The 25,976-nt window shown below is 40.9% G+C and overlaps 1 protein-coding gene across 1 annotated transcript in view; it reads right to left on the reverse strand.

The window, feature by feature from the left end:
* Nucleotides 1-857: 857 nt before the first annotated feature.
* Nucleotides 858-25,976, reverse strand: part of rbm7 (RNA binding motif protein 7) — a 37,754-nt gene continuing 12,635 nt past the window's right edge. The window contains 4 exon segments of the mRNA XM_034168026.1: nucleotides 858-1,775; nucleotides 3,679-3,778; nucleotides 11,283-11,358; nucleotides 15,431-15,593. Of these exon segments, the coding sequence (XP_034023917.1) occupies nucleotides 1,455-1,775; nucleotides 3,679-3,778; nucleotides 11,283-11,358; nucleotides 15,431-15,593 (660 nt within the window). The 3' untranslated portion in view covers nucleotides 858-1,454.

Below are 25,976 nucleotides of genomic sequence, written 5' to 3' on the forward strand. Positions count from 1 at the left end.
ACAGGGTGATTCCATAATTTTTTCCTCAGAATTGAGTGATTCCATATTTCTTCCTCTGCTTGGTCTAAAAAAGTAACCGTTACTGACTGCCACAATCTTTTTTTCTTGATTTCTTATAGTGTTTCTTAAAGCCAGAAAGTTGCCATTTGAAATGACTTTAGTTTTGTGTCATGTCTGTCATCTGCTTTTTTTCTACAAAATTAAACAACTGAATGAACATCCTCTGAGGCCGGTGATTCCATAATTTTTGCCAGGGGTTGTATAAGCGCTTTCGGAAGGGTAGATTATAACCTCAACACAGACATTAACAAATGTAATCACGTTGTCTTGAGCCCGTCCATACAGAGACATGGCAGTTGCAACAGAGATGTAAGAGATCAAAGAGACACTAATTTCAGGACAGAATACAAGACAAATTAAAAACAAAAATATCCAGTTGGCATGCCTAAATAAGAACGTTCTTATTAGAAGTGCTGAACTATTTTACCGGTGGACAAGAAACAAGTATAAACCTCGGCATCCCTGGCAAATCCACGCAAAGGCTTGAAAGCATCCTAAATAGAAAGGATCGTCTCGTGTGGCGCAGTTATATTTACTTTCTTAATTGATTCAATAAAGGATGTGTGTGGCGCCACCTGTAGAATACTTCATAACCCCCTGTACAAGCATATTAGTTACACGGGGGCCATTTATAGGTGTAAGGCATGTGTTCATGTAGCAACAAAATACAACAGTCAGCTTGGTCTCAAAACACACAAAGCTGGAAATAGCATCCACCATGACCCAAAATGCCAGGGCTCGAACTCTGGATCAAAGCTGGTGATAAAACTTGCAAAGAACTGATGACATTGCAACAATAAAATGAAAGAGTTTTATAAGACTCAAAATATTGATTTTAAAATCGTTCGTATTAGAGAGTCAGAATACAAAAAAGGCCATTTTTTTTTTCTTATATACAGAATGAGATCAACAAACAATAAGACGGTGCTCAATGCTGAAAAAATTATGCTGGTGGAAACTTTACCTCAGTAATAGTTGTTTTTCCCCCTACAATATTACAAGAAGACTGTAGCTCTGGGAGCACCATTTACATTTTTTTTTTTTAAACATAAAAAGTTTATGACATCCCAAATGAAGTTTCTTTTTATATACATGTCATTTCTTTTCATCTTTCAAAAACTATGCTGATACTTTTGGGCAAAACCCTACAGTCTGCCCCAAAAAATGGATCTGCACATTCTGTGACAAAAATGTCACATGACAACAATATACAAATTTAAAAACACCGTAAAAGTAAAAACAGTGCCTTTAAGGCCCTAGTAACATCTTCAAACTTTGAATCACATACAAAACAACCTGAGTATGTATGTTTTGCATTTCTTAAAATCGAAGTAGACAAATTATATATATATATAAAAAAAAAGGTGTTTTTCCGTTTTCGATTATTTTTTTTTTTAGTATTGTCTCCAGCGATCATCATTGTAGCCACGGTTGTTTCCCCTGTCATGTCTATTGTCACCTTTGTTATGGTGACGGAAGTCCTTCCTGTCACTGTGGTGGTGATGGCTGTGGCCCTGAAGGTGGTGATGGGGGGCCACCTGGTCATATCTTTGGCCTCTGTTGCTCACCGAGTAGGGATGCTGCCGATTAGAGCCACTATTGTGTTGCCTTGTTCCACCTAAACCGACGTTCTCATGGTGCCTCTGTGGAGGCTTGGCAAAAGCCCCGTTTATCTGCTGAAGCTGCTGCATCGCAATCTGCCTCATGTTGTCCATCTGCCAGGGGAGATGGACAGAAAAGACAAATAGAACATGTGCCTCACACAGGTCACAATGGGGGGGGGGGAATCATGCTGTTTAAATTACTGACACCTGGTAACCTTTTTTCCACAGAACATTTAAAAATTGGGAAAGCATACAAAGAAGTTCACAATAATTTTACATCTAAGGACTAAGGTCTATATCAGGGGTGGGCAATCATGTGCCATAAAGGGCCGAGACACTGCAGGTTTTTCCATGCAACCAGTCACCTCAGCAGGTGATTTCATTAATGATCAGGTGTTTATGTTCAGAGGAGAAGCTCATCAGCAACCCACCTGCTGAGGTGAATGGTTGCATGGAAAACCTGCAGTGTCTCGGCCCTCGATGCCCACCTCTGGTCTATATCATAGGCAAAATAATTGTGCTTTTTTTATTTTTATAAAAAAATGAACTTTGGCACACATACGAGGGCTGTCCATAAAGTATAGGTCCTTTTTATTTTTTTCAAAAACTATATGGATTTCATTCATATGTTTTTACGTCCGACATGCTTGAACCCTCGTGCGCATGCGTGAGTTTTTCCACGCCTGTCGGTGACGTCATTCGCCTGTGAGCACTCCTTGTGGGAGGAGTCGTCCAGCCCCTCGTCGGAATTCCTTTGTCTGAGAAGTTGCTGAGAGACTGGCGCTTTCTTTGATCAAAATTTTTTCTAAACCTGTGAGACACATCGAAGTGGACATGGTTCGAAAAATTAAGCTGGTTTTCCGTGAAAATTTTAACGGCTGATGAGAGATTTTGAGGTGATACTGTCGCTTTAAGGACTTCCCATGGAGCGAGACGTCGTGCAGCGGTCCCAGGCGCCGTCGTCAGCCTGTTTCAAGCTGAAAACCTCCACATTTCAGGCTCTATTGATCCAGGACGTCGTGAGAGAACAGAGAAGTTTCAGAAGAAGTCGGTTTCAGCATTTTATCCGGATATTCCACTGTTAAAGGATTTTTTTAATGAAAGACGTGCGGACGGGTCCATGCGTCGGGACGCAGCCGGCGCGGTGCGGCGGCACAGGAAAAACACCTCCGTGTTGATAACCATTTGTAAAATCCAGGCGGCTTTTGATGGCTTTTAGTGGAGTGAGTATATGAGAAATTGTTTAACAGCTGGACATGTTCCAACTTGTCCTTAAGGCTTCCAACGATGGTGTTTTTCCTGTGGTGGAGTGTCGCGGCGGCTGCGAGCCGACGCTGCAATCCGCCCGCACGTCTTTCATTAAAAAAGTCTCCTCCTCAAACAGGCTGACGACAGCGCCTGGGACCGCTGTGCAACGTCTCACTCCATGGGAAGTCCTTAAAGCGACAGTATCACCTCAAAATCTCTCATCAGCCGTTAAAATTTTCACGGAAAACCAGCTGAATTTTTCGAACCGTGTCTACTTCGATGTGTCTCACAGGTTTAGAAAAAATTTTGATCAAACAAAGCGCCAGTCTCTCAGCAACTTCTCAGACAAAGGATTTCCGACGAGGGGCTGGACGACTCCTCCCACAAGGAGTGCTCACAGGCAAATGACGTTACCGACAGGCGTGGAAAAACTCACACATGCGCATGAGGGTTCAAGCATGTCTGACGTAAAAACATATGAATGAAATCCATATTGTTTTTGAAAAAAATAAAAAAAGACCTATACTTTATTGACAGACCTCGTATAGCCATAAGTATTCAAAATAAAACTGGATATTAGGCAGTCATGAATATTGAAAATTCATGACCAATATCCAATTTTATTTGGAATACCTTTGGCTACAGTATATGTGTACCAAATTGTATGCTTTTAATACAAAATGCACAATTGTTATGGAAATTTTAGCTAAGCTGCACCACTACCATGACTATGCAGTGCTGTAATAAAAAGGATCAAGAAAATCACCAAGATATGTTTCTGCAGTTCATCAGCAGATGGAAATGTACTCAGCCTTTCAGATGGTGCAGCATACGGTGAGTTCAACTGCAATGGTGGCCTGTGTGGACTGGACAAAAAAGTAAAATATTTCAAAATTAAGAACAACATTTTGCACATGATGCCAACAGTGTTTACCATGGATTTTTGATGCTGTGTGTTCACCTGAGTGCTAGATTCTCACAACCCCCACCCCCCCAAAAAACTGGATCCACTCCAGGATTTATCAAAGTCTTTTTGTTACATACGAGGTCTATTAGAAAAGTAACCAACCTTATTATTTTTTAAAAAACATATGGATTTGAATCACGTGTGATTACATCAGCCAAGCTTGAACCCTCGTGGGCATGCAAGAGTTTTTTCACGCCTGTCGGTGACGTCATTCGCCTGTGAGCACGCCTTGTGGGAGGAGTGGTCCAGCCCCCTCGTCGGAACTCCTTTGTCTTAGAAGCTGCTGAGAGACTGGCGCTGTGCTTCATCAAATTTTTTTCCAAAACTGTGAGGCACATCCAAGTGGACACCATTCGACAAATTAAGCTGGTTTTCAGTGAAAATTTTAACGGTTGATGAGAGATTCTGGATTGTTTCTATCGCTGTAAGGACTTCCCACGGAGCAAGACGTCACGCAGCGCTCCAAGGCGACGTCGTCATCCTGTTTCAAACTGAAAACCTCCAAATTTAAGCCTTTGTTGACCCAGGACGTCGTGAGAGAACAGAGAACTTTCAGAAGAGGTCGGAATCAGCAGTTTATCCGGACATTCCACTGTTAAAGGAGATTTTTTTAATGAAAGACGTGCGGACAGATTGGCGCATCGGCTCGCAGCCGGCGCCGTGCGCCCACCACAGGAAAGACACCTCCGTTGGAAGCCTTAAGGACAAGTTGGAACATGCCCTGCTGTTAAACAATTTCTCGGATACTCACTCAACTGAAAGCCACCAAAAGCCGCCTGGATTTTACAAATGGTTATCAACACGGAGGTGTGTTTCCTGTGGCGGGCGTGCGGCGCCGGCTGCGAGCCGAAGCGCCAATCCGTCCACACGTCTTTCATTAAAAAAAATCTCCTTTAACAGTGGAATGTCCGGATAAACTGCTGATTCCAACCTCTTCTGAAAGTTCTCTGTTCTCTCACAATGTCCTGGGTCAACAGAGGCTTAAATTTGGAGGTTTTCACCTTGAAACAGGATGACGATGTCGTCTCGGAGCGCTGCGCGACGTCCCGCTCCGTGGGAAGTCCTTACAGCGATAGAAACAATCCAAAATCTCTCAGTCGTTAAAATTTTCACCGAAAACCAGCTTAATTTTTCGAATGGTGTCCACTCGGATGTGCCTCACAGTTTTTGAAAAAATTTTGATGAAGCACAGCGCCAGTCTCTCAGCAACTTCTCAGACAATGAAAATCCGACGAGGGGGCTGGACCACTCCTCCCACAAGGCGTGCTCACAGGCGAATGACATCACCGACAGGCGTGGAAAAACTCACGCATGCGCACGAAGGTTCAAGCTTGGCTGACGTAAAAACATATGAATCAAATCCACATAGTTTTTTAAAAAATAAAACGGTCGTTTTTTTTCTAATAGACCTCGTATGTGACAGAAGCTCCTTGACACCCACAACAACTTTCTGATAAAAAAAAAAAACAACAAAAAAAAACAACTGGTTATCGGTATGATAAATAAATAAATAATAATAAAAAAACACTTTAACCAATAGTTAACATCAATTAAGTGCTTTTAAATTCGATACATTCACCAATCATACCTTTCACCGCAGGCATTTTTTTTTCTTTTGCTGTCACTACATTTGCATTAAAATACTTTTACTGTGAGGGACAATAAGCAAGATGAGTTCAGCGGCAGTATCATCATCTGTTAAACTTTACCACCTGCAGATCAGGATCAAAGATAACATTTGGTTCATACAGGATCAAAGGTAAAAAATAAAAGATTAATGTCATAAGAATGCCGAATACTATGTGTGAAGACAAGAGTTTGAAAGATTTTTCTGTTGAAAAGATTTGTCTAAAAAAAACTTGCATGTGCTTACAAAAACATACGTAAAATAAAATTGATTTGGACTGTTCATCCAGAAAGTATTCACAGCACTACACTATTTCCACATTTTATGTTACAGCCTGTTAACCCCCAAAACATGAATTATATGCAAACCGTGAATTGCAAAATGTGAATACTGAAAAAAATCTCTCAAAACATGAACACAGGCCTCGCAAAACACAAGTTGCAAAATGTGAATTTCTTCAGAATTTGGTGTATGTACTTGGCCGAGGAGCCAATGGTGATAAGCTACCATCTGTGGGATTATGACTGTACGCCTCTCACTTTCATTGCACCAGGGGGTTTCACACCACCCCTTGACTCACACACGTGACCTTGATACTTTCATCAGCCAAGTTCTGAGAGCAAATGCACCATCAGCTACGAAATTATTATTTTACATAGTGTGGCGTCAATGAATTGCACAGCAGTGCGGGGATCTTTCACGTTCCCTATCTGTAGTACAGATGCACCGATAGACATTTTTTCACTTCTGATCCCGTAAGTCCCTTCGGCTGCTCCCTTGTTTGCACTCAGGGTCACCATAGATCTCCATAATGGTTAGATTGCCAATCCAAATTCCTTTAGAGACAATCCATTGTTGAAGGTCAAACCAAAAGCTTTGCACTGTTTCATCCATCCATCCATTTTCTTCCGCTTTATCCGGAGTCGGGTCGCGGGGGCAGCAGCTCAAGCAAAGCCGCCCAGACCTCCCGATCCACACACACTTGCTCCAGCTCTTCCGGGGGAACCCCAAGGCGTTCCCAAGCCAGCCGAGAGATGTAGTCCCTCCAGCGTGTCCTGGGTCTTCCCCAGGGCCTCCTCCCAGTGGGACGTGCCCGGAATACCTCTCCAGCGAGGCGTCCAGGGGGCATCCGGAAAAGATGCCCAAACCACCTCAACTGACTCCTTTCGACGTGGAGGAGCAGCGGCTCAACTCCGAGCTCCTCACCCTATCTCTAAGGGAGTGCCCAGCCACCCTGCGGAGGAAACTCATCTCGGCCGCTTGTACACGCGATCTCGTTCTTTCGGTCATGAGCCAAATATCATGACCATAGGTGAGGATCGGAACGTAGATCGATCGGTAAATCGAGAGCTTTGCCCCCCTACTCAGCTCTCTCTTCACCACGACGGTCCGATACAGCGACCGCATCACTGTAGATGCTGCACCGATCCGTCTATCAATCTCACGCTCCATCCGTCCCTCACTCGTGAACAAGACCCCGAGATACTTAAACTCCTCCACTTGAGGCAAGGACACTCCACCGACCTGAAGAGGGCAAAGCACCTTTTTCCGGTCGAGAACCATGGTCTCGGATTTCAAGGTGCTGATTTTCATCCCGGACGCTTCGCACTCGGCTGCAAACCGCCCCAGTGCACGCTGAAGGTCCTGATTTGACGAAGCCAACAGAACCACATTGTCCGCAAACAGCAGAGACAAGATTCTGTGGTTCCCAAACAAGACCCCCTCTACACCCTGGCTGCGCCTAGAAATTCTGTCCATAAAAATAATGAACAGAACTGGTGACAAAGGGCAGCCCTGGCGGAGGCCAATGTGCACTGGAAACAGATTTGACTTACAACCGGCAATGCGAACCAAGCTCCTGCTGCTGTCGTACAGGGACCGGATAGCCCTTAGCAAAGGACCCCGGACCCCGTACTCCCGCAGCACTCCCCACACGGTGCGCCGAGGGACACGGTCGAATGCCTTCTCCAGATCCACAAAACACATGTGGACTGGTTGGGCAAACTCCCATGAACCCTCGAGCACCCAATGGAGCGTGTAGAGCTGGTCCAGTGTGCCGCGACCAGGACGAAAACCACACTGCTCCTCCTGAATCCGAGGTTCAACCATCGGTCGAATTCTCCTCTCCAGTACTCTGGAATAGACCTTATCGGGGAGGCTGAGTAGTGTGATCCCCCTATAGTTGGAACACACCCTCCGGTCCCCCTTCTTAAACAGAAGGACCACCACCCCGGTCTGCCAATCCAGAGGCACTGTCTCGATCGCCAGGCGATGTTGCAAAGGCGTGTCAACCAAGACAGCCCCACAACATCCAGAGACTTAAGGTACTCAGGACGGATTTCATCCACCCCAGGAGCCTTGCCACCGAGGAGCTTTCTAACCACCTCGGTGACTTCAGCCTGGGTAATGGATGAGTCCACCTCCGAGTCCCCAGTCTCTGCTTCCTCTTCGGAATACGTGACGATGGGATTGAGGAGATCCTCGAAGTACTCTTTCCACAGCCCGACAACATCCCCAGTCAAGGTCAACAGCTCCCCACCCGCACCGTAAACAGTGCTGGTGGAGAGCTGCTTCCGCCTCCTGAGGCGTCGGACGGTTTGCCAGAATCTCTTCGAGGCAGACCGATAGTCCTCCTCCATAGCCTCCCCGAACTCCTCCCAGACCCGAGTTTTTTGCCTCTGCGACCACACGGGCTGCGGCACGCTTGGCCTGCCGGTACCTGTCAGCTGCCTCTGGGGTCCCACTTACCAACAAAGATAAGTAGGACTACTCCTTCAGCTTGATGGCATGCCTTACTTCCGGTGTCCACCACCGGGTTCGGGGATTGCTGCCGCGACAGGCACCAGAGACCTTGCGACCACAGCTACGAGCAGCCACATCGACAATGGAGGTGGAGAACATGGTCCACTCGGACTCCACGTCTCCAACCTCCCCCGGGATCTGGGAGAAGCTCTCCTGGAGGTGGGAGTTGAAGACCTCGCTGACAGAGGGTTCCGCCAGTCGTTCCCAGCAGACCCTCACAATACGTTTGGGCCTGCAAGGTCTTACCGGCTTCCTACCCTCCCAGCGGATCCAACTCACCACCAGGTGGTGATCAGTCGACAGCTCTGCCCCTCTCTTCACTCGAGTGTCCGAGACACGTGGCCGAAGGTCAGACGATACGACTACAAAGTTGATCATCGACCTCCGGCTCACGTGCACTTATGGACACCCTTGTGCTCGAACATGGTGTTCGTGATGGACAATCTGTGACTAGCACAGAAGTCCAACAACTGAACACCACTCGGGTTCAGATCGGGGAGGCCGTGCTTCCTGATCACCCCCCTCCAGGTCTCACTGTCGCTACCCACGTGGGCGTTGAAATCCCCCAGGAGAACAATGGAGTCCCCAGTCGGAGCGCTATCTAGTACCCCTCCCAGGGACTCCAGGAAGGTCGGGTACTCTGCACTGCTGCTCGGCCCGTAGGCCGAGACAACGGTGAGAGACCTGTCCCCGACCCGAAGGCGTAGGGACGCGACCCTCTCGTTCATCGGAGTGAACTCCAACACTTGACGACTGAGCTGGGGAGCAATAAGCAATGCGACCCCAGCTCTCCGCCTCTCCCCGTGGGCGACGCCAGAAAAATGAAGCGTCCAGCCCCTCTCCAGGAGTTGGGTACCAGAGCCCAAGCTGTGCGTGGAGGTGAGCCTGACTGACTATCTCTAGTCGGTATCTCTCAACCTCCCGCACAAGCTCAGGCTCCTTCCCCCCTAGCGAGGTGACATTCCACGTCCCAACAGCCAGGGGCTGTGAGCATGGACCGGGCCGCTGGGCCACCCGCCCTCGACCGCCACCCAATCCTCTCTGCACCCGACCCCCATGGCCCCCTCTGTAGGTGGTGAACCCACAGGAGGGACTGCACTGTTTCACACACACAAAAAAGATGGTCCAGCAGGTCTTCAGTTCTAGTCTGACAAAAGCCACAGTTACCTACATCCATTAAAAACTCCTTAGTTGGATAAATCTTGTTAATAGTTTTAAATTTGAGTTCTTTCATTATTGGTGAGACTGGAAATGTTAAATATTTACATCTAATCTTTTGTATTTCCTCCTTTCCAAAATCTTTAATAATATAATCTCTTTTGGGCGAATTAGTGAGACAATTATTAACTGCTTACTTAAACAAAAAAGGAAACACTGTTGTCTTCTTCAGGGAGGTGGTGGCATAATGGTTTGCAGGTGATTTAAGAGGTTTTACTTTGCCATCTGATGATTAATAATCACATTATTTATTCCCTTTGGTTTTGTTTTGAGTGTAGAGTGTCAGACTCAGATGCACCGGGTTTAATTAACTCAGGTGATTTTAGGACTTTCTGTAATTTATTAATAAATAATACTGAATTTATGTGGAAACGGCTGTTGTACAGAAGCTTCAGAGATCCGTCGCTGTGATAGATGATGACGGGAGTGAAGTTTTAAGCAGAAACGAGGCGATAATCGCTTAACGCTGTTGTGTACGACTGACTTCTGTATCAGAGAGGAGGGCTGTCAATCAAACCTGTCTCTCCAGAGATGACCAATCACAGAAGAGCTAGTGCTGATCTGGTTTCCTCCCCCACAGTGCCATAAGTTTCTAGCGAGAGAGTAGAAATCTCCTGCACGCGTGCAGAAATAAACTTCTGGAGGGTGCTGGCCGTCTCTCGCAGCACCGTTTCCCTCGCTCAAGGAGCAGTTTCCTCACACGCACAGACATAATTTGCGCACAAGCAGTTAATATCTAAGCATGTGAAATAATATAATATGCTCGAATGCATTTTTTACCCAAGTGTGGTTTTGATGCTGATCTGATGCCATATTATTCTGTTCAACCAAACAACAAACATCATGCTGCCTTCAGAAATCTTGCATTGGAATATTATTTTTAACCTTTAACCTTACCGCTTCAGAAAAGGCTTCTTTTTTTGGCAAGCTGCTACTACTTAAATTAAAAATAACAAAAACAACAAACTCCCAAAAAAGAGAAATGAAATCCGGGGCAGGAAATCAGATGTGGCTGCTGCTGAATAGTGTACAGCCATACAGTACAATGATACCACAGCACTTAAAAAAAAAAAAAACTGTTCCAGACTGGACCAAGGAACTGGGCAGACAATGACATGATTGGCTCACTAAAGGAGCATCACCATGCACGTTAAGAAATGGCAGTCTCCATGGCACACACTAGGAAGTGGTAACAATGCACCTAATGCTTCAAGATGCGCACATGTACATACACACACTGTAAAGAATAAATTAAAATATATGCTACTTTACTCAGCTTTGCATGCTAACAATGCTAAAAGTTACCAAACTGAATAAAAGGTTTTGTGGTCATTATTTTCAAAAAGTAACAAAAGTTTAGAAGTATGTACACCATGCCAGTTTAAAAGAACTAGGTGTTGTATGGAATGAATAAAGGTGAATAGAGTGTATACTTGTGCCATAATGTGTTTAAGGGTTTTATCATAATGTCAAATGAATGAAAATGTGTAGGCCTATGCTTTGATGGGTGTTCAACTGATTTATGATGGTTTTGAAATGATACAATATTATACGGTTTGATTAATGATTGAAATGTGCTTATGATGAATTGTATTGAACATGTGGAACTGCTGACAGGTGTGTTGACTCTCAAATCAGTACAAACACACAAACACACTAAATATGCCTGCGATGTTGCTTGACAGAGCTTCATCACGTTTAAAAGTGCTACTTTTTGGCAATGTGGTGTTTGGCAAAGTATTTATGATAACAATACCTTTGGACACTGGGGTTAGTGGTGTTTATGGAAGATGAATTCTGCGCATTCCTGGGACTGCTGCAATATCTGCTATCTGTGAAGGCACAAAGCGAATAAGAAAGAGCGGGGGAAAAAAAGGTCACCTACCATGGATTCATAATAATTTTGTACATTTAGAGCAAGTCACTGTTAGAGATAAATTCTTCAATCCTAACTGTAAAAGAATACGTCATACAACAAGCAGCATTGTAGAGCTGCAACAATTAGCCAATGATTTAAAAAAACAAAAATTCAATGAAAAAGAGTAGTTGCTTTCAATGTCAAGAGTACAGTTACAATAAAGCAAACACACACACACAAGATTGCAGCGAAAACTTCCACTTTAATGAGCCTGAAATATAACAAATAAATTACTGGCTAATAATAATCTTAATACAATTTGCCTCCTTGCAACAATCAAACAGCAGTAAAACTTGCCTAAACAGTCATTGTATAAACTGGATATTCGCTGTCACCAGACAAATGCAAAAGTCCAAATGCTTTTGTATGGTTTTCCATGTAATTAAAACTGTACATAACAGATTCTGTATAACGAATTTTCGCTCACATCTCCTCTGTGCCACTTCATCATGAAGCTGTATAACTGGTGATGCAAAATGCAAAACTTGCACTGTGCACAATTTCTTCAATCACACCCACAGAAGTCTATAACTTCTTCTGGGTTGTCTGGGTGTCTTTCCTCACTCTTCTCTTCTCGCAGACTCACTCACTTTTTGAGAACTGTCTACTCCATACAAATTTACCATAGAGTGCCACACTGTTTGTATTTCTTCATTAATTGCAGTAAATAAAGTCCAAGACATATTCAGTGACTTGAAAATTTTCATGTATCCATCCCCTGACTTGTCTGAAGAAACCTGGCAATAAAGCTGATTATTTACAGGTATTATACCAAAGGGGCTGATTACTTATGCAACCCATCATCTTGGCTTTTGTATTTTCTATTAATTTATATCAAGTTGTATAGATTTGTTTTCAGATTGAGTTTAAGAAACATAATTTTCCAAATTTTTATACTGAGTAACTTGATTTACTTTTTGTGTATGAAATGGCATAAATAAATTAAAATGCATGAAATACCAAAGGGCCAAATACTTTTGCAAGCCACTGTAATTTACGAGCTGATACAGTGAGGAAAATAAGCACTGAAATAAGTACTGAATAAGTATTGAACACCCTGCGATTTTGCAAGTACTCCCACTTAGAAATCATGGAGGGGTCTGAAATTTTCATCTTAGGTGCATGTCTACTGTGAGAGACATAATCTAAAAAAAAAAAAAAAAAAAATCCAGAAATCACAATGTATGATTTTTTAAATAATTTATTTGTATGTTACTGCTGCAAATAAGTATTTGAACACCTACCAACCAGCAAGAATTCTGGCTCACACAGACCTGTTAATCTTTCTTTAAGAAGCCCTCTTATTCTGCACTCTTTACCTGTATTAACTGCACCTGTTTGAACTTGTTACCTGTATAAAAGACACCTGTTCACACAATCAATCACACTCCAACCTCTCCACCATAGCCAAGACCAAAGAGCGGTCTAAGGACACCAGGGACAAAACTGTAGACCTGCACAAGGCTGGGATGGACTACAGGACAACAGGCAAGCAACTTGGTAGAAGACAACAACTGTTATGATTATTTATTAGAAAGTAGAAGAAACACAAGATGACTGTCAATCTCCCTCGGTCTGGGATTCCATGCAAGATCTCACTTTGTGGGGTAAGGATGATTCTGAGAAAGCTCAGAACTACACAGGAGGACCTGGTCAATGACCTGAAGAGAGCTGTGACCACAGTCACAAAGATTACATTAGTAACACATAATGCTGTCATGGTTTAAAGTCCTGCAGGGCAGCAAGGTCCCCCTGCTCAAGCCAGCACATGTCCAGGCCCGTTTGAAGTTCACCAGTGACCAAAATAGAGGTTTTTGGAATCAGCTCCACTTACCATGTTTAAAGGATGAGAACAACCCCAAGAAAACCATCCCAACCGTGAAGCATGGGGGTGGAAACATCATACTCTGGGGGTGCTCTTCTGCAAAGGGGACAGGACGACTGCACCATATTGAGGAGGCTGGATGGGGTCATGTATTGCGAGATTTTGGCAAACAACCTCCTTCCCTCAGTAAGAGCACTGAATATGGGTCATGACTGGGTCTTCCAGCATGACATTGACCCCAAACACACAGCCAGGGCAACTAAGGAGGGGCTCTGTAAGAAACATTTCAAGGTCCTGGAGTGGCCTGGCCAGTCTCCAGACCTGAACTCAATAGAAAATCTTTGGAGGGAGCTGAAACTCCAAACCTGAAAGATCTAGAGAAGATCTGTATGGAGGAGTGGACCAAAATCCCTGTTGCAGTGTGTGAAAACTTGGTGAAGAACTACAGGAAACATCTGACCTCTGTAATGGCAGACAAATGTTTCTGTACCAATTGTTAAGCGCTGTTTTTTCTAGGGGGTCAAATACTTATTTTATGCATCCAGAGCATTTATCCAGATGCATTTATCTGGAGCAAATTAATGATTTAAAAATCATACAATGCGATATTCTAGATTTTTTTTTTTTATTCTCTCTCTCACAGTTGAAGTGTACCTACGATAAAAATTACAGACCTCACCATTCTTTGCAAAACTGACAGGGGGTCAAATACTTGTTTTCCACACTGTAGCTATATTAATAATTCCAAATTCTACTGATACATAATGCAGCCTTGGTATGGTTAGGGGTTGTGGTTAACGTAGTTTAGGAATCTATGTACCAGTAGCAAATACATGTACAGGTACGTAGCTTCTTGATCACGAAACCTATATTGACCAATGACAAAGATACTACGTACCAATAAAGTTTACTACGTACTAACGAAATCAAAATCATACACACTGAGTGCACACACCCATCCTGTGCATTTCATTGTAACATATATTGATCAATCAGAGAAATTCTACGTACAAATACGGCTACATACGGACAGTCACTGCCTTAACTTTTGATGAAAATAAGATTGGTGGACAGACAAAAATCAATTTAACAGTTGTGTTCCTTGCCTTTATGAGCAATTTACTTGTCTGTTAAATTTACTATTACACAACTATTTTGATAATCGATGAACCGTTTTGTGCAATTTATTTTTTAGGAATCCAGTTTATTTGATGTCACCTTCTTAAATGTGAATACTTTCTGGCTTATTTTATGAGCTACTTTACTTCTATCTGGCAGTAAAATTAATATGGAATTGACAAAATATTGCATATATGGACCAAAATAACTAATCAAGAAAATCCCTTAATGAAACAATTATTAAAATACCTTAGTTGAAGCCTGCCAGAAGGGTCACACTCTCATTCAAACTACACAGATTCATAACAACTTAAGTAAAATCAAAAGGAAGTGACTATTCATGCATAGCCATATTAATAATGCTCATACATAGCGCAACCTTATTATGGTTATGGTTAATGTAGTTTAGGAATCTATGTATCAATAGCAAATACATGTACAGGTACGTAGCTTCTTGATCACGTAACCTATATTGACCAATAACAAAGATACGATGTACCAATATAGTTCACTACGTATGAATAGCTACTAACAAAATCAAAACCATATACACTAAGTGCACACACGCCCAGTGCATTTCATTGTAAATGTTATGGTTTTAGATACAAATTGGTTGTATTTATTCAAGCACAAGTTGAACAAGTAATTTAGCAAACTGCACTGAACAAAAATATAAATGCAACACTTTTGTTTTTGCTCCCATTTTTTAATGTCACATGTGTGACATTGTGCTGTGTGACAAAACTGAACATTTCAGAGTGGCCTTTTATTGTGGCCAGCCTAAGGCACACCTGTGCAATAATCATGCTGTATAATCAGCATCTTGATATCCCACATCTGTGAGGTCGGATGGATTATCTTGGCAAAGGAGAAGTGCTCACGGACACCGATTTAGGCAGATTTGTTAACAATATTTGAGAGAAATAGGTCTATATGTGTATATAGAAAATGTTTTAGATGTTTGAGTTTATCTCATGAAAAATGGGAGCAAAAACAAAAGTGTTGCATTTATATTTTTGTTCAGTGTATGAAACCAGCTCACCTGTTCTGAATTGCACATCGATCGATCTTCCAAACAGCCTCGTCCCACTCAGTAACTCCTTGGCATACGGCACAGACTCTTCATTTTTATACACCACAAAACCAAATGTTTTCTGCTTCCCATCCACATGCTTTGGGATTTTAGTTCTGATGACAGGTCCCGCCTGTAAAACAAATAAGCATATCAACTTTACACTAGGGCTACCACAATTAGTCAACTAGTCATGATTACGTCGACGATCAAAATCGTTGGCGACTAATTTAATAATCAAAGTCATCGTTTATTTTTTTTTAAGCTTCGTTTTTCTGTCAAAGCTGCTGTTGTACCTTCTGCTGCCTTTCTCTACTTGACGTACATGCGCAGTAGTGGTAATCTGGGTCAGCTGTGATGTCACTGGAAACGTTATGCTAAAATGGAGCTCAAAAGTAGGGGAACATTGTAATAGGGATAGACTGATAATCAGCTTGGCCGGTTATAGACTGATTATCAGCATCGGCCGATTATTGACCCTGGCCAATTATCGGTCTATCCCAACACAGCATCCAGAGGAATTATCGGATGAGGCCGATTATCGTTCCATCCCTACATTTCAACCAAATTCAAGAGAAAAAAAACGTGCAATGCCAAACGGCAGTACAACGGCAATGCAGGAGCATCTGAGAAGGAAGCACATTGTGGATGATGCTGATGAAGAGGGACAGTCATCTCCATAAGCTAATTGGCTAGTTAGCCATTAACATTAACGTCTATAGTGACCTACTTACTTTTGATAGCTGTAAATGTCAACATATATGATGCATTGGCCTTAGCACGTTTTGTGTTTGCTGTAATGTTATAACAGCAATATCATGTTTGAACAGGAAATGTGATAATGCTTATATTTTATAACGCTACGTTACAGTACTAAAAAAAATATGTTCCTCTTCAATGGATGACTCTGTTACCAGGCCAACAATATGCACACCTCAGCAAGCAAATATCCTGACCGAAGCAATCTTGAACACGTTGGTGACTGATATGAGACGATCTCATTTCACCACAATAAGGTGGTCCATAAAAATGGTCAATTTTTTTTTCAAAAAACTTCAAGTCTCACCCTCTAAATTTGTTGTACCTAACATAAAAACACATCATGTACAATTTCATAAAACTCTAATAATTTTTACTGGTAGCACACAGCCCTTAAAGATTTTGCTCGCAATAACTTTGTCATATAGTATGGTCATTTCCAGATATTTCCAAATTATTTCTGTCAGTTTAATATTGATATGTCAGGACAGAAATTATGGCAATACATTGGAAAATCAAATCTTTTCATATCCCATAAAATAGCTAACACTAAAACATAAATTGTGAGATGCAGTTCTTCTCGTACATGTATCATGCTCCTACAATACCTACATACTGGGGTAGCCAAGATTTTGTAACAATCAAACATTGCATTTTCATTTTATTGATGAAATACTGTTTCATTATTGATAAATTTAAATAAGTCTATGCTTTATATATTTCCACATATATTTTGATCTAGCTCCAAACAATAATATTCTTTATGCCTTGCAGTACTTAATATTCAAAAATGTATGAATCAGCACAAGAACCAATTATACAGCTGTGTAACATAAGAGAACATCCTTTACATGATAATGATATTTAAGTTGCTTGCATCATGACCAATTTCAATTTGCTTTATTGTCATGAATGTATTAAAACAATATTGCCAACAACAGCACATAGCAAAAAATAAATAGGGTTGCCACAACTAGTCACGACCACTGAAAGCGTCAACTACTAAATTAGCTGGTCGACAGAATCATTTGCTTTGAACCATGAACCAATGAAGCAGTGCTTCAATCCGCTGCTTCATTGGATCTTTGCTTCACTCCTATTCAAAAGCGGCAACTCCGCTTCTCATCCCCTCTTAAAGCCATTAAAGTATGTCAATCATGAGTCACTTTTGTGCGGATTAAAGTGACTAACTGGGACTCCTTTCTTGTTGTGAGAAAAAATTAGAATCATCCTCCTTTCCACTGCTCCAAACGCTGCTCCGCTGAGTAGAGTTAGAAAGATAGAGTCCGCTCAGAATTAATAACTTCAAAGTGAATCGCCGTTTAAATCAAATTACACCTCTTTCCACACGTTGTATTACAAACAGTAAACTGCAATCGAACAATTTTTTTTTCCCTCCCAAAATTAGACGTCCTGTCTGACATGCAGCAGCCAAAGACTGTATGGCTGCAGACCTGCAGACTCGAGCAGCCGGCTGAGCTCAGCTCAGATGTATGGAGTGACATCCATGGTGTTAATGTCTGAAAGGAAATGCTTTTGACAAAAACTTCTGATTTTTTTCAGTCTATGTCCAGAGATCAAGGATCCAGTGACCAATTTCATATTTATTTACTTGGAGACTCAAAATGTTGACATAAAAAAACCTGTAAAGCCTACCTGCAGCACACAGAAAATTCACAAGAGGTACTGATAAGGAATCGGATTGATAAGCGGAATCGATAATGGTATCAATATCGATAAAATGCGATAAGCTGCAGTTTACGTATGATCCAACGAGTCGACTATCAAAATAGTCGTTTGTGGCACATCTAAAAATAAGTAATTCATTAAATGATATAATAAACAATAGCAACAAATAACAGCTGCATGCTGGTACGAAAAGCCGTAATTAACGTAAAATCTGATTAGTCGACTATCATTTGTGGCAGCCCTACTGTACACAGGTGCAACGATTGACTCAGACTGACCTCAAATGACTCCAAATATGAGTAAATTAAGCACTTTTATTTATTTTTGGTTGTTTCTTGTGGCATTTTGGAAATGCGCTCTTTACTCAAAACGGTACATGTACTCAGAGTGTGTGTGCCAGCTGGCATTCAAGAGATAAAACTTCAGCCCCTGGCCCAACATGTACATAAACATGGATACTATTAATCAGATTTATTTAATTCTTTTACACTGGCATGTGTTTCAGCATTTGAAAGAGCCAATTCATTTCTTGGTGGGAGAGAAAGAGTGCAGTCTTTTCTCTGTAAGGTGGTCTAAGCTTTTTTTCCCCAAGACCTGCCGCTTCTGTTTTCTCCCCTTCGAAAGAAATCCAACTTATGAAATGAAATCATGTAAACCAGGTTTTTCTGATTATCGGATGACTGTAGTTAGGGCAGTCACAATTATTACAATATTCGCCAATCGCGATTATTTTTCATATTCGCGATTATTTTTCATATTTGTGATTACCGTGAATTATTTATTTTATCCACAAAGCATAAAACGACTCAGAATCTGACGTCATTGTGCTGCAGCCTCGCTCACTCCGTTTTGCTCTCGTCTTAAGGCAGGACAATAACATAAAGGCTGAGGAGCGATCTGTCCTGCCATTTGGATAAGACGGCCGATTAAAACACTGACCGTCTTCTTCAAAGCCATCTAAAACGCAGAGTTTACCGAAGAAGCTGTCGGTGTGTGTGTCTCTCTGTGTGCGCGCGCGGAGTCAACATGCAGACTTCGAGGGAGGGGGTGTGGGAGGGAGATTCCTGAATGGAGGCATGACACGTTAGTCTGCTGAGAACCATCAGTGCATGCAGCGAGCACGGAGCAAAGGATTTTAACCCGAGTGAACATGTTAAAAAAACAAAACCAAAACGTGGAGCTGCTTTTACTTCTCTCTGAACTTTCTCTCCCGATGTGATTCTGCCGTTACCGCCCTGTTCACACCATGTGCGCGTTGTATACTGAATTTATGAGATCATGAGATGAAATAAACAGTCAAATATCTTTAAAAATATATTTAAAAAATAAGAATGTAAGAATGAACTGAGCAAAAAAAAAAAAAAAAAAAAAACCCTGACGTGGAGAAGCTGTGGTGATGTTCAGACGCACAGATAATAAAAAGAAGGTGAGAACTCTGAACTTTAAACAGCTGTTATTTTCCAAAGGTATTTATTTGTTCAGTCTTGAGCTTAATGTAGTGTTCAAGCACAAAACGTAACTGATGAGGAGAAACAATTTCAGAAATGCAACAGAGACAACCACAAATCAGAAAAAGTTGGGACTGTATGTAAAATTAAGATAAAAATGTTGCACTATTCCCAGTTTCTCCACTTCTAATAAGAAGCCAAACTTTCTTCCAGAGTTGCGTAGCCTTGCACTATGATAGTAGAATATAAAGGTAAAAAAAAGGAGAAAAAAAAATAGACAATATATTCGTCAATCGCAATTATTTGTCTGACAATTAATCGTCTCCAGAAATTCCTAATCGTGACAGCCCTAACTGTAGTGCGTGCAAACGTGAGAGATCAGATTATTAGAGTTATGATCTGATTATTATAGTCATGTAAACGTGCTCCTCTCCAGGGAGCTCAACACAACAGAACACTGGTGTGTTGTCGAGATGAGCTCCACCATGCAAGTGCATCTCTCTCTACCCCAGACTTTACACCTCAGGCCTCGAGTTGAGCTCCCCCACCAAAGAAAACAGACAAGTTTTGTCTTTCTATGAAAATACAGTAATAAATATCTTAAGTGTCTTAATTTAAATAAGTAAAGACTTGTATGTCCACGCTGTCTTTAAAGCAGAATATTATTATTCGATGACAGGGAGCTCACCTCGACGGGGATACACGCATGGGCAATTGCGTGGCAAAGACAGGTAAAAATATCAATGTGAAAAACTCTGGAGAATTTATTGTTTAAATTTTCTAGAGTGTCAATGTTATATGGCGTAGTGACAAAATTTTCAATCAGTGGGGTCCTGCTGGTTATACTACAGCACTGTTTGGAAAAATGTGCAAAAATTTTAATTTTAGTGACTTTTTAAATCATTAAAATAAGTCATAAAATGAGCAATAAAATTCACTAAAAATAAATTTTTACACATTTTTCCAAACTGAGTGCAATATAAATATATATATATATATATATATATATATATATATATATATATGATATTCATGTTTTGCTAGACCCCCGTTCACGTTTTGTGAGATTTTTTTTCAGTATTTACGTTTTGCAATTAACAGTTTGCAGATAATTCATGATTTGCAGCTGATTCAGATTTTGGGGATTAACAACATCAAACACACTACTGTTTTCACTCATGGTATCGGCAAGATGAGACTTAACACAATAAATCAATAACACTAACAACACTGTTAAATTAACATGAACCACATTAACATTTAAACCCCCAAAACCCAGAACTCCCATGGTGCATTGCAGGACGTCCATTGTTTACTAGTTAGCTAAAACGGCTAATTTCTCCAAAAACACTGGTCCAATCAAATTTCCATTTTTGCAGCGTTCATCCTTGACCCAAAATAACTAAGCATACCAAATGGCAAATGGCAGCTCTCCCTGGTTTTTGCGTCATCAAAGCCATAAACACGCATGCATAGAGAGGCCACTCGGATATTTTAATACAACCCCAATTCCAAGTTGGGACGTTGCGTTAAATGTAAATAAAAACAGAAAATGATTTGCAAATCCTCTTCAACCTATATTCAATTGAATACACCACAAAGACAAGATACTTAATGTTCAAACTTACAAACTTTGTTTTTGTGCAAACATTTGCTCATTTAGAAATGGATGTATGTTTACCACTGTGTTACATTATCTTTCCTTCTGACAACACTCAATAAGCATTTGGGAACTGAGGACACTAACTGCAGGCAGACCAGTCTAGTACCCGCACTCTTTCACTATGAAGCCAGGCTGTTCTAACACGTGCAGAATGTGGCTTGGCATTGTCTTGCTAAAATAAGCAGGGACGTCCCTGAAAACAAAACAAAAAAAAAACAAAAAAAAAAACACATTGCTTGGATGGCAGCATGTGTTGCTCCAAAACCTGGATGTACCTTTCAGCTTCAATGGTGCCATCACAGATGTGTAAAGGCGCTTTTCTACTACAAAGCTCCAGCACTACTCGGCTCTACTCTACTCAGCTCTACTCGGTTTGGTTCCAAGCACGTCCTTTTCTACTGCAAATTGTACCTCTTCAACGTGGGCGGGGTCAGCAGAGCAAACTGCAGTGACATTGTTTTATATACGACACAAACATAAACAATGGTGGACTCCGTGTGTTTACTGCTGTGTGAGTTTTTAAGAGAAAGTTGCTGGCGGCAAGACGCTTGAGAAGTACAGAAGACTTTGGGAATTTATACAACAATATGAAGATGAAAACGAGAAGATACAAGCTGCTAAAGAGACAAAGAGGCAAAGCATGACGGTAAGCTAATCGTTAGCTTCCTAAGTAGCTCGTAAATAAGTAATAACTGCAGGCTGTCGCTATTAACTAGTAAAATTGTGGCTGTCAAAGCGTTAATTTAGATTAATTACCAGAGGTGTCAAGTAACGAAGTACAAATACTTCGTTATTGTACTTAAGTACACTTTTTAGGTATCTATACTTTACTCCATTACTTATTTTTCTGCCTACTTCTGACTTCTACTTATTACATTTTCACACAAGTATCTGTACTTTCTACTCCTTACATTTTTAAAACAAACAGCCTCAGCACCGGTGGATGTGCGCTGACGCCTCAGCGCACATCCACCGGAAGCCCGAGGTGTCAGCGCAGTTCCACCGGCGCGGCTTCACCGAGGCGCCAGTGCACATCCACCGGCGCGGCTCCACCTGAAGCCCGAGGCGCCAGCGCAGTTCCACCGGCGTGGCTTTACCGAGGTGCCAGCACGGATTTATCTGACCATGGGTCCGAAGAAGGCACTGACGGCGGAGGAGGGAGACGATATCAAGAAGTCCCTGGACTTTTTGTCTGAGGAAATCTCTGTTGTTAAAATGCAGCAGAAATCCATTATGGAGCTGGTGGAAGAAGTGAAGGCTCTCCGGATTCAGAATGCCGAGAAAGACCGGCGTCTGGTGCACCTGGAGAACCAACCGTGTTGCGGAGTTGGAACAGTACACAAGGATGAACGACGTTATTATTACAGGAAATCATATTAAACCTCGATCCTACGCACGGGAGGTGTCAGAAGACAGCGGAGGGGAGGCCAGTGAGCAGGAGGCCAGCTCAGTGGAACAACAGGTGGCTGACTTCCTGCAATCTAAAGGTATTCAAATGGACTGTAATAACATTGAAGCGTGCCACCCCCTGCCCAGGAGAGAGGATGGAGACAAGTGAGCTGTTATAATGAGGTTTGTCAACAGAAAACATAAAATGGCATTGTTAAAACAGGGACAGAAACTCAAAGGAACAAACGTATTCATCAATGAACATCTGACCAAAAGAAACGCAGACATCGCCAGGAAAGCTCGTCTCTTAAAAAAGCAGGGAAAAATTCAACAGACATGGACATCCAACTGCAAAACATTCATCAAACTGAACGGAACACCAGAACAAGCGAAGGTTATGGTAATCAGGAACATCGAGGAACTGGACAAATACGACCAATAAGGTATGAGGACACAAACACATCACAACACCATGACACAGACCAGAGGAACCTATTCATCTACTACATCATCTACATCTGGAGACAAGAAGGATATAACTCACAGGATTGCTGATCATGGAAAACTAGAACTGAGAACATTTAAATACACAGACCACAATGTACTGGACTTGGAGCACGATATAGACCCGGACAATAATTTCTTCTCAAATATTAATGACAGTTGTTGCTATTATACAGATGAACAGTTTAATCGGATCATTAAAACGGATAACAAATTATCAATAATCCATTTCAACAGCAGAAGTCCGTATGCAAACTTTAACAACATTAAAGAATATTTAAGTCAATTTAAAAAAAATATTTAACATAATTGCTATTATCAGAAACATGGATCAATGAAGATAAAGGAATGGATTTTGAACCAATCGAAGCAGTGGTTCACAGATTGAAGCAATGCTTCGATCTATTGTTTCGTTTATTCTTTCTTTCTTTCGCTTAATTTTCCCCCGCTAAAACCCTAAAGAGCATACTTCTGTATTATTTACCTTTTCTATGTTAAACCGACCTGTTATGGTCTTCTGAAACAGTTGATAGATGTATTTTATAACTTAAAAACGGGAGCGACGCTAACGTGTTAGCATGTCTATGGCATTTTCAATGTTAAAAGTTAGCATGAAGCAGTTCCAGCTGTCTTCACGTTCGGGTGCATTTGTTTTCAAATTGTAATATTTCTTAAATTTATTTTTGTTTATATATTAATAATCTAATGATAATTATTATATACAATTTCAGAGAAAGAGACAAAAAGAACCTGAATAGAAACACAACAGAAAATAAAATATAAAAGCAACTAACAATGAACATACATACATACAGAAATAAATAAATGTTTCCTGTGAACACCTAGTGACTCTTACACCTCCATTTCATCCCTGTTTTATTTAAGTTTAATGACTGTTTGTTTCGGTCAAACCATATTGTCAATGTGTTAATTTCTTCAGTGACTTCCTCCAGAACTATCTGCCAAACTAGAAAACTGCTGCATCCTAGTAAGAGCAGAATACTACTGGAATGAATCTGAATAAGGAAAGTTGTTTTTTTTTTCCTTCACTAAATGGATGCTGCACTCACTGCAGTTTATTGTCTGGAACAGTCCCAGATTGCATTTCAGAGCTTCTAGAATTGAAACATTTTCGTGCAGGTGGTGTTGGGGAGTAATTTGGGGTTTTGGGTCTTGGGCCACATGTAGAACGAATCAGTTTTTAAATTAAGCTTTCAATTCATATAGTGGCATCTACCTTTTTTTTTTTTTTCTTTTTTTTTTAAGGTTACTTTATACTTTTATACTTTAAGTAGGTTTTGGAGCACATACTTTTTCACTTTTACTTGAGTAAAGAGGTCAAGTTGATACTTCAACTTTTACCAGAGTGTTCTTAAACTGCAGTATCTATACTTCTACTTAAGTAACAAATGTGTGTACTTTTGAAACCACTGTTAATTACAATACCTATCACGCCTTCAGTCACACTTTGCTCCGTTTTGTTTTGACGTCAGTGACTTGATCTGTAAATAAAGACGCGTTTCTGAGAGCAATAAACGTGTTAATGTCAGTACTTTTTTTTTTTTAACCAAAGTAACTTGTTTTGATAACTTACTGTTAAATCTCAAATGTGGGAGTTTGTGCGTTTACTGACGTTCACGCACAAAATGTTGATTCAGTTTTAATGACCGTTAATTAATGTCGTCACTGAACTCGAACAGGCTTAAAACACATTAAAAACGTTTTTCATCCAGATTTTAATGTTCAATGGACAAATTTAAAATATGAAATCTAATAAGATAATTATTAAAGGAGTCATATTGTGCAGAAAGAATCAGCCTCCAAACTCCCACAATTCTGTTTTTATAGACATTCTTTATAATATAGCCTTTGTCACTGTACACATGCATACAATGAAATTTGACTGCATTTAACTCATCCAAATTACACTTAGACAGTTCTCCCAATTTAAGATCAATTTACAGCTTGTTTAATACCTCCTTGATATGTAACAAAAAAATAACAGATCTGAGTTTTTTTTAATATACCTGCGATTAAATGAGTCATTTAGATTAATCACAAACCCTGTAATCAATTGCATTATTTTTTTAATAACCTGACAGCACTAATTAAAATATGTATGTTGTGTGTGTGTGTTTCAGATGGTTTTCTCAGAGTCACCACTACAAAGGTTTATGCCACGGAATGGGACACCTTTGTCATCATCATGTTATACATGTTATGTTTCACTATGAATTCTGAATAAATTTTTGTAGTTTTTGCTAAAATGTCTCCACTTTTGTGTAACATCAGTTTGATTTGTAAATGTTACCAAGGTTTACTGATTTAAAGGCTAACAGTTTGAAAAGCTGTTTAAGCATAATCCAGTAGTAAAATAAGTTTTACATTTAATGGGGTCATAAATGTAACAGACAGTAAAACTGGTTGTTCAAAATTCCTTGATGTAATGGTGCCTTCACTGAAGTGACTAAACTTTTTTGTTTATGTTAAATACCATTTGGTAAAATCTCAGTTTAGACATGGTTATTCCAGCATTTTGTAAAGATTCAGCCAGGTGTAGTGTGCAGTGTCTTCTGGAGCAGCAAAAACCCAAATTAAAAATTCTTAGAAATGAACCTTCATTGCACCAAAACATCAATGGCAAAATGTTTTACTGTTGACTCAGCCTGAAATGCCAAATTATGATACAGTCACGAGTCAAATTGTTTACTGCATCAAAAAAGAGCAAATACAAAAAATAAAAAAGCAACACAAACTATACAAAAGTTTCATGTGTCTGTAGTTTGGGTTGGGGGCGCAGGTCACATGCCCGGTCACGCATCATGTGCACAAGGTTGCCCAAGCATGCCAAGATATGCCTGATTAAATTAGTTAGATAGTTAGTCTTTATTGTCATTGTTACTTTTTACAAAGTCACTGTTGGAGTTATTCTGTAGATACACTGTTTTATTTTATCATGCATGTTTTGTGTTCTCTGCTCTGGTAGAATGTAGTTCTCTCTGCTCTGATAAAGTGTACTGTACTGATGTGATGGGTGAAGGTTACTTAAGATATGTGACATGAC

Source organism: Thalassophryne amazonica, chromosome 4, assembly GCF_902500255.1.
Source record: "Thalassophryne amazonica chromosome 4, fThaAma1.1, whole genome shotgun sequence".
NCBI lineage: Eukaryota > Metazoa > Chordata > Actinopteri > Batrachoidiformes > Batrachoididae > Thalassophryne > Thalassophryne amazonica.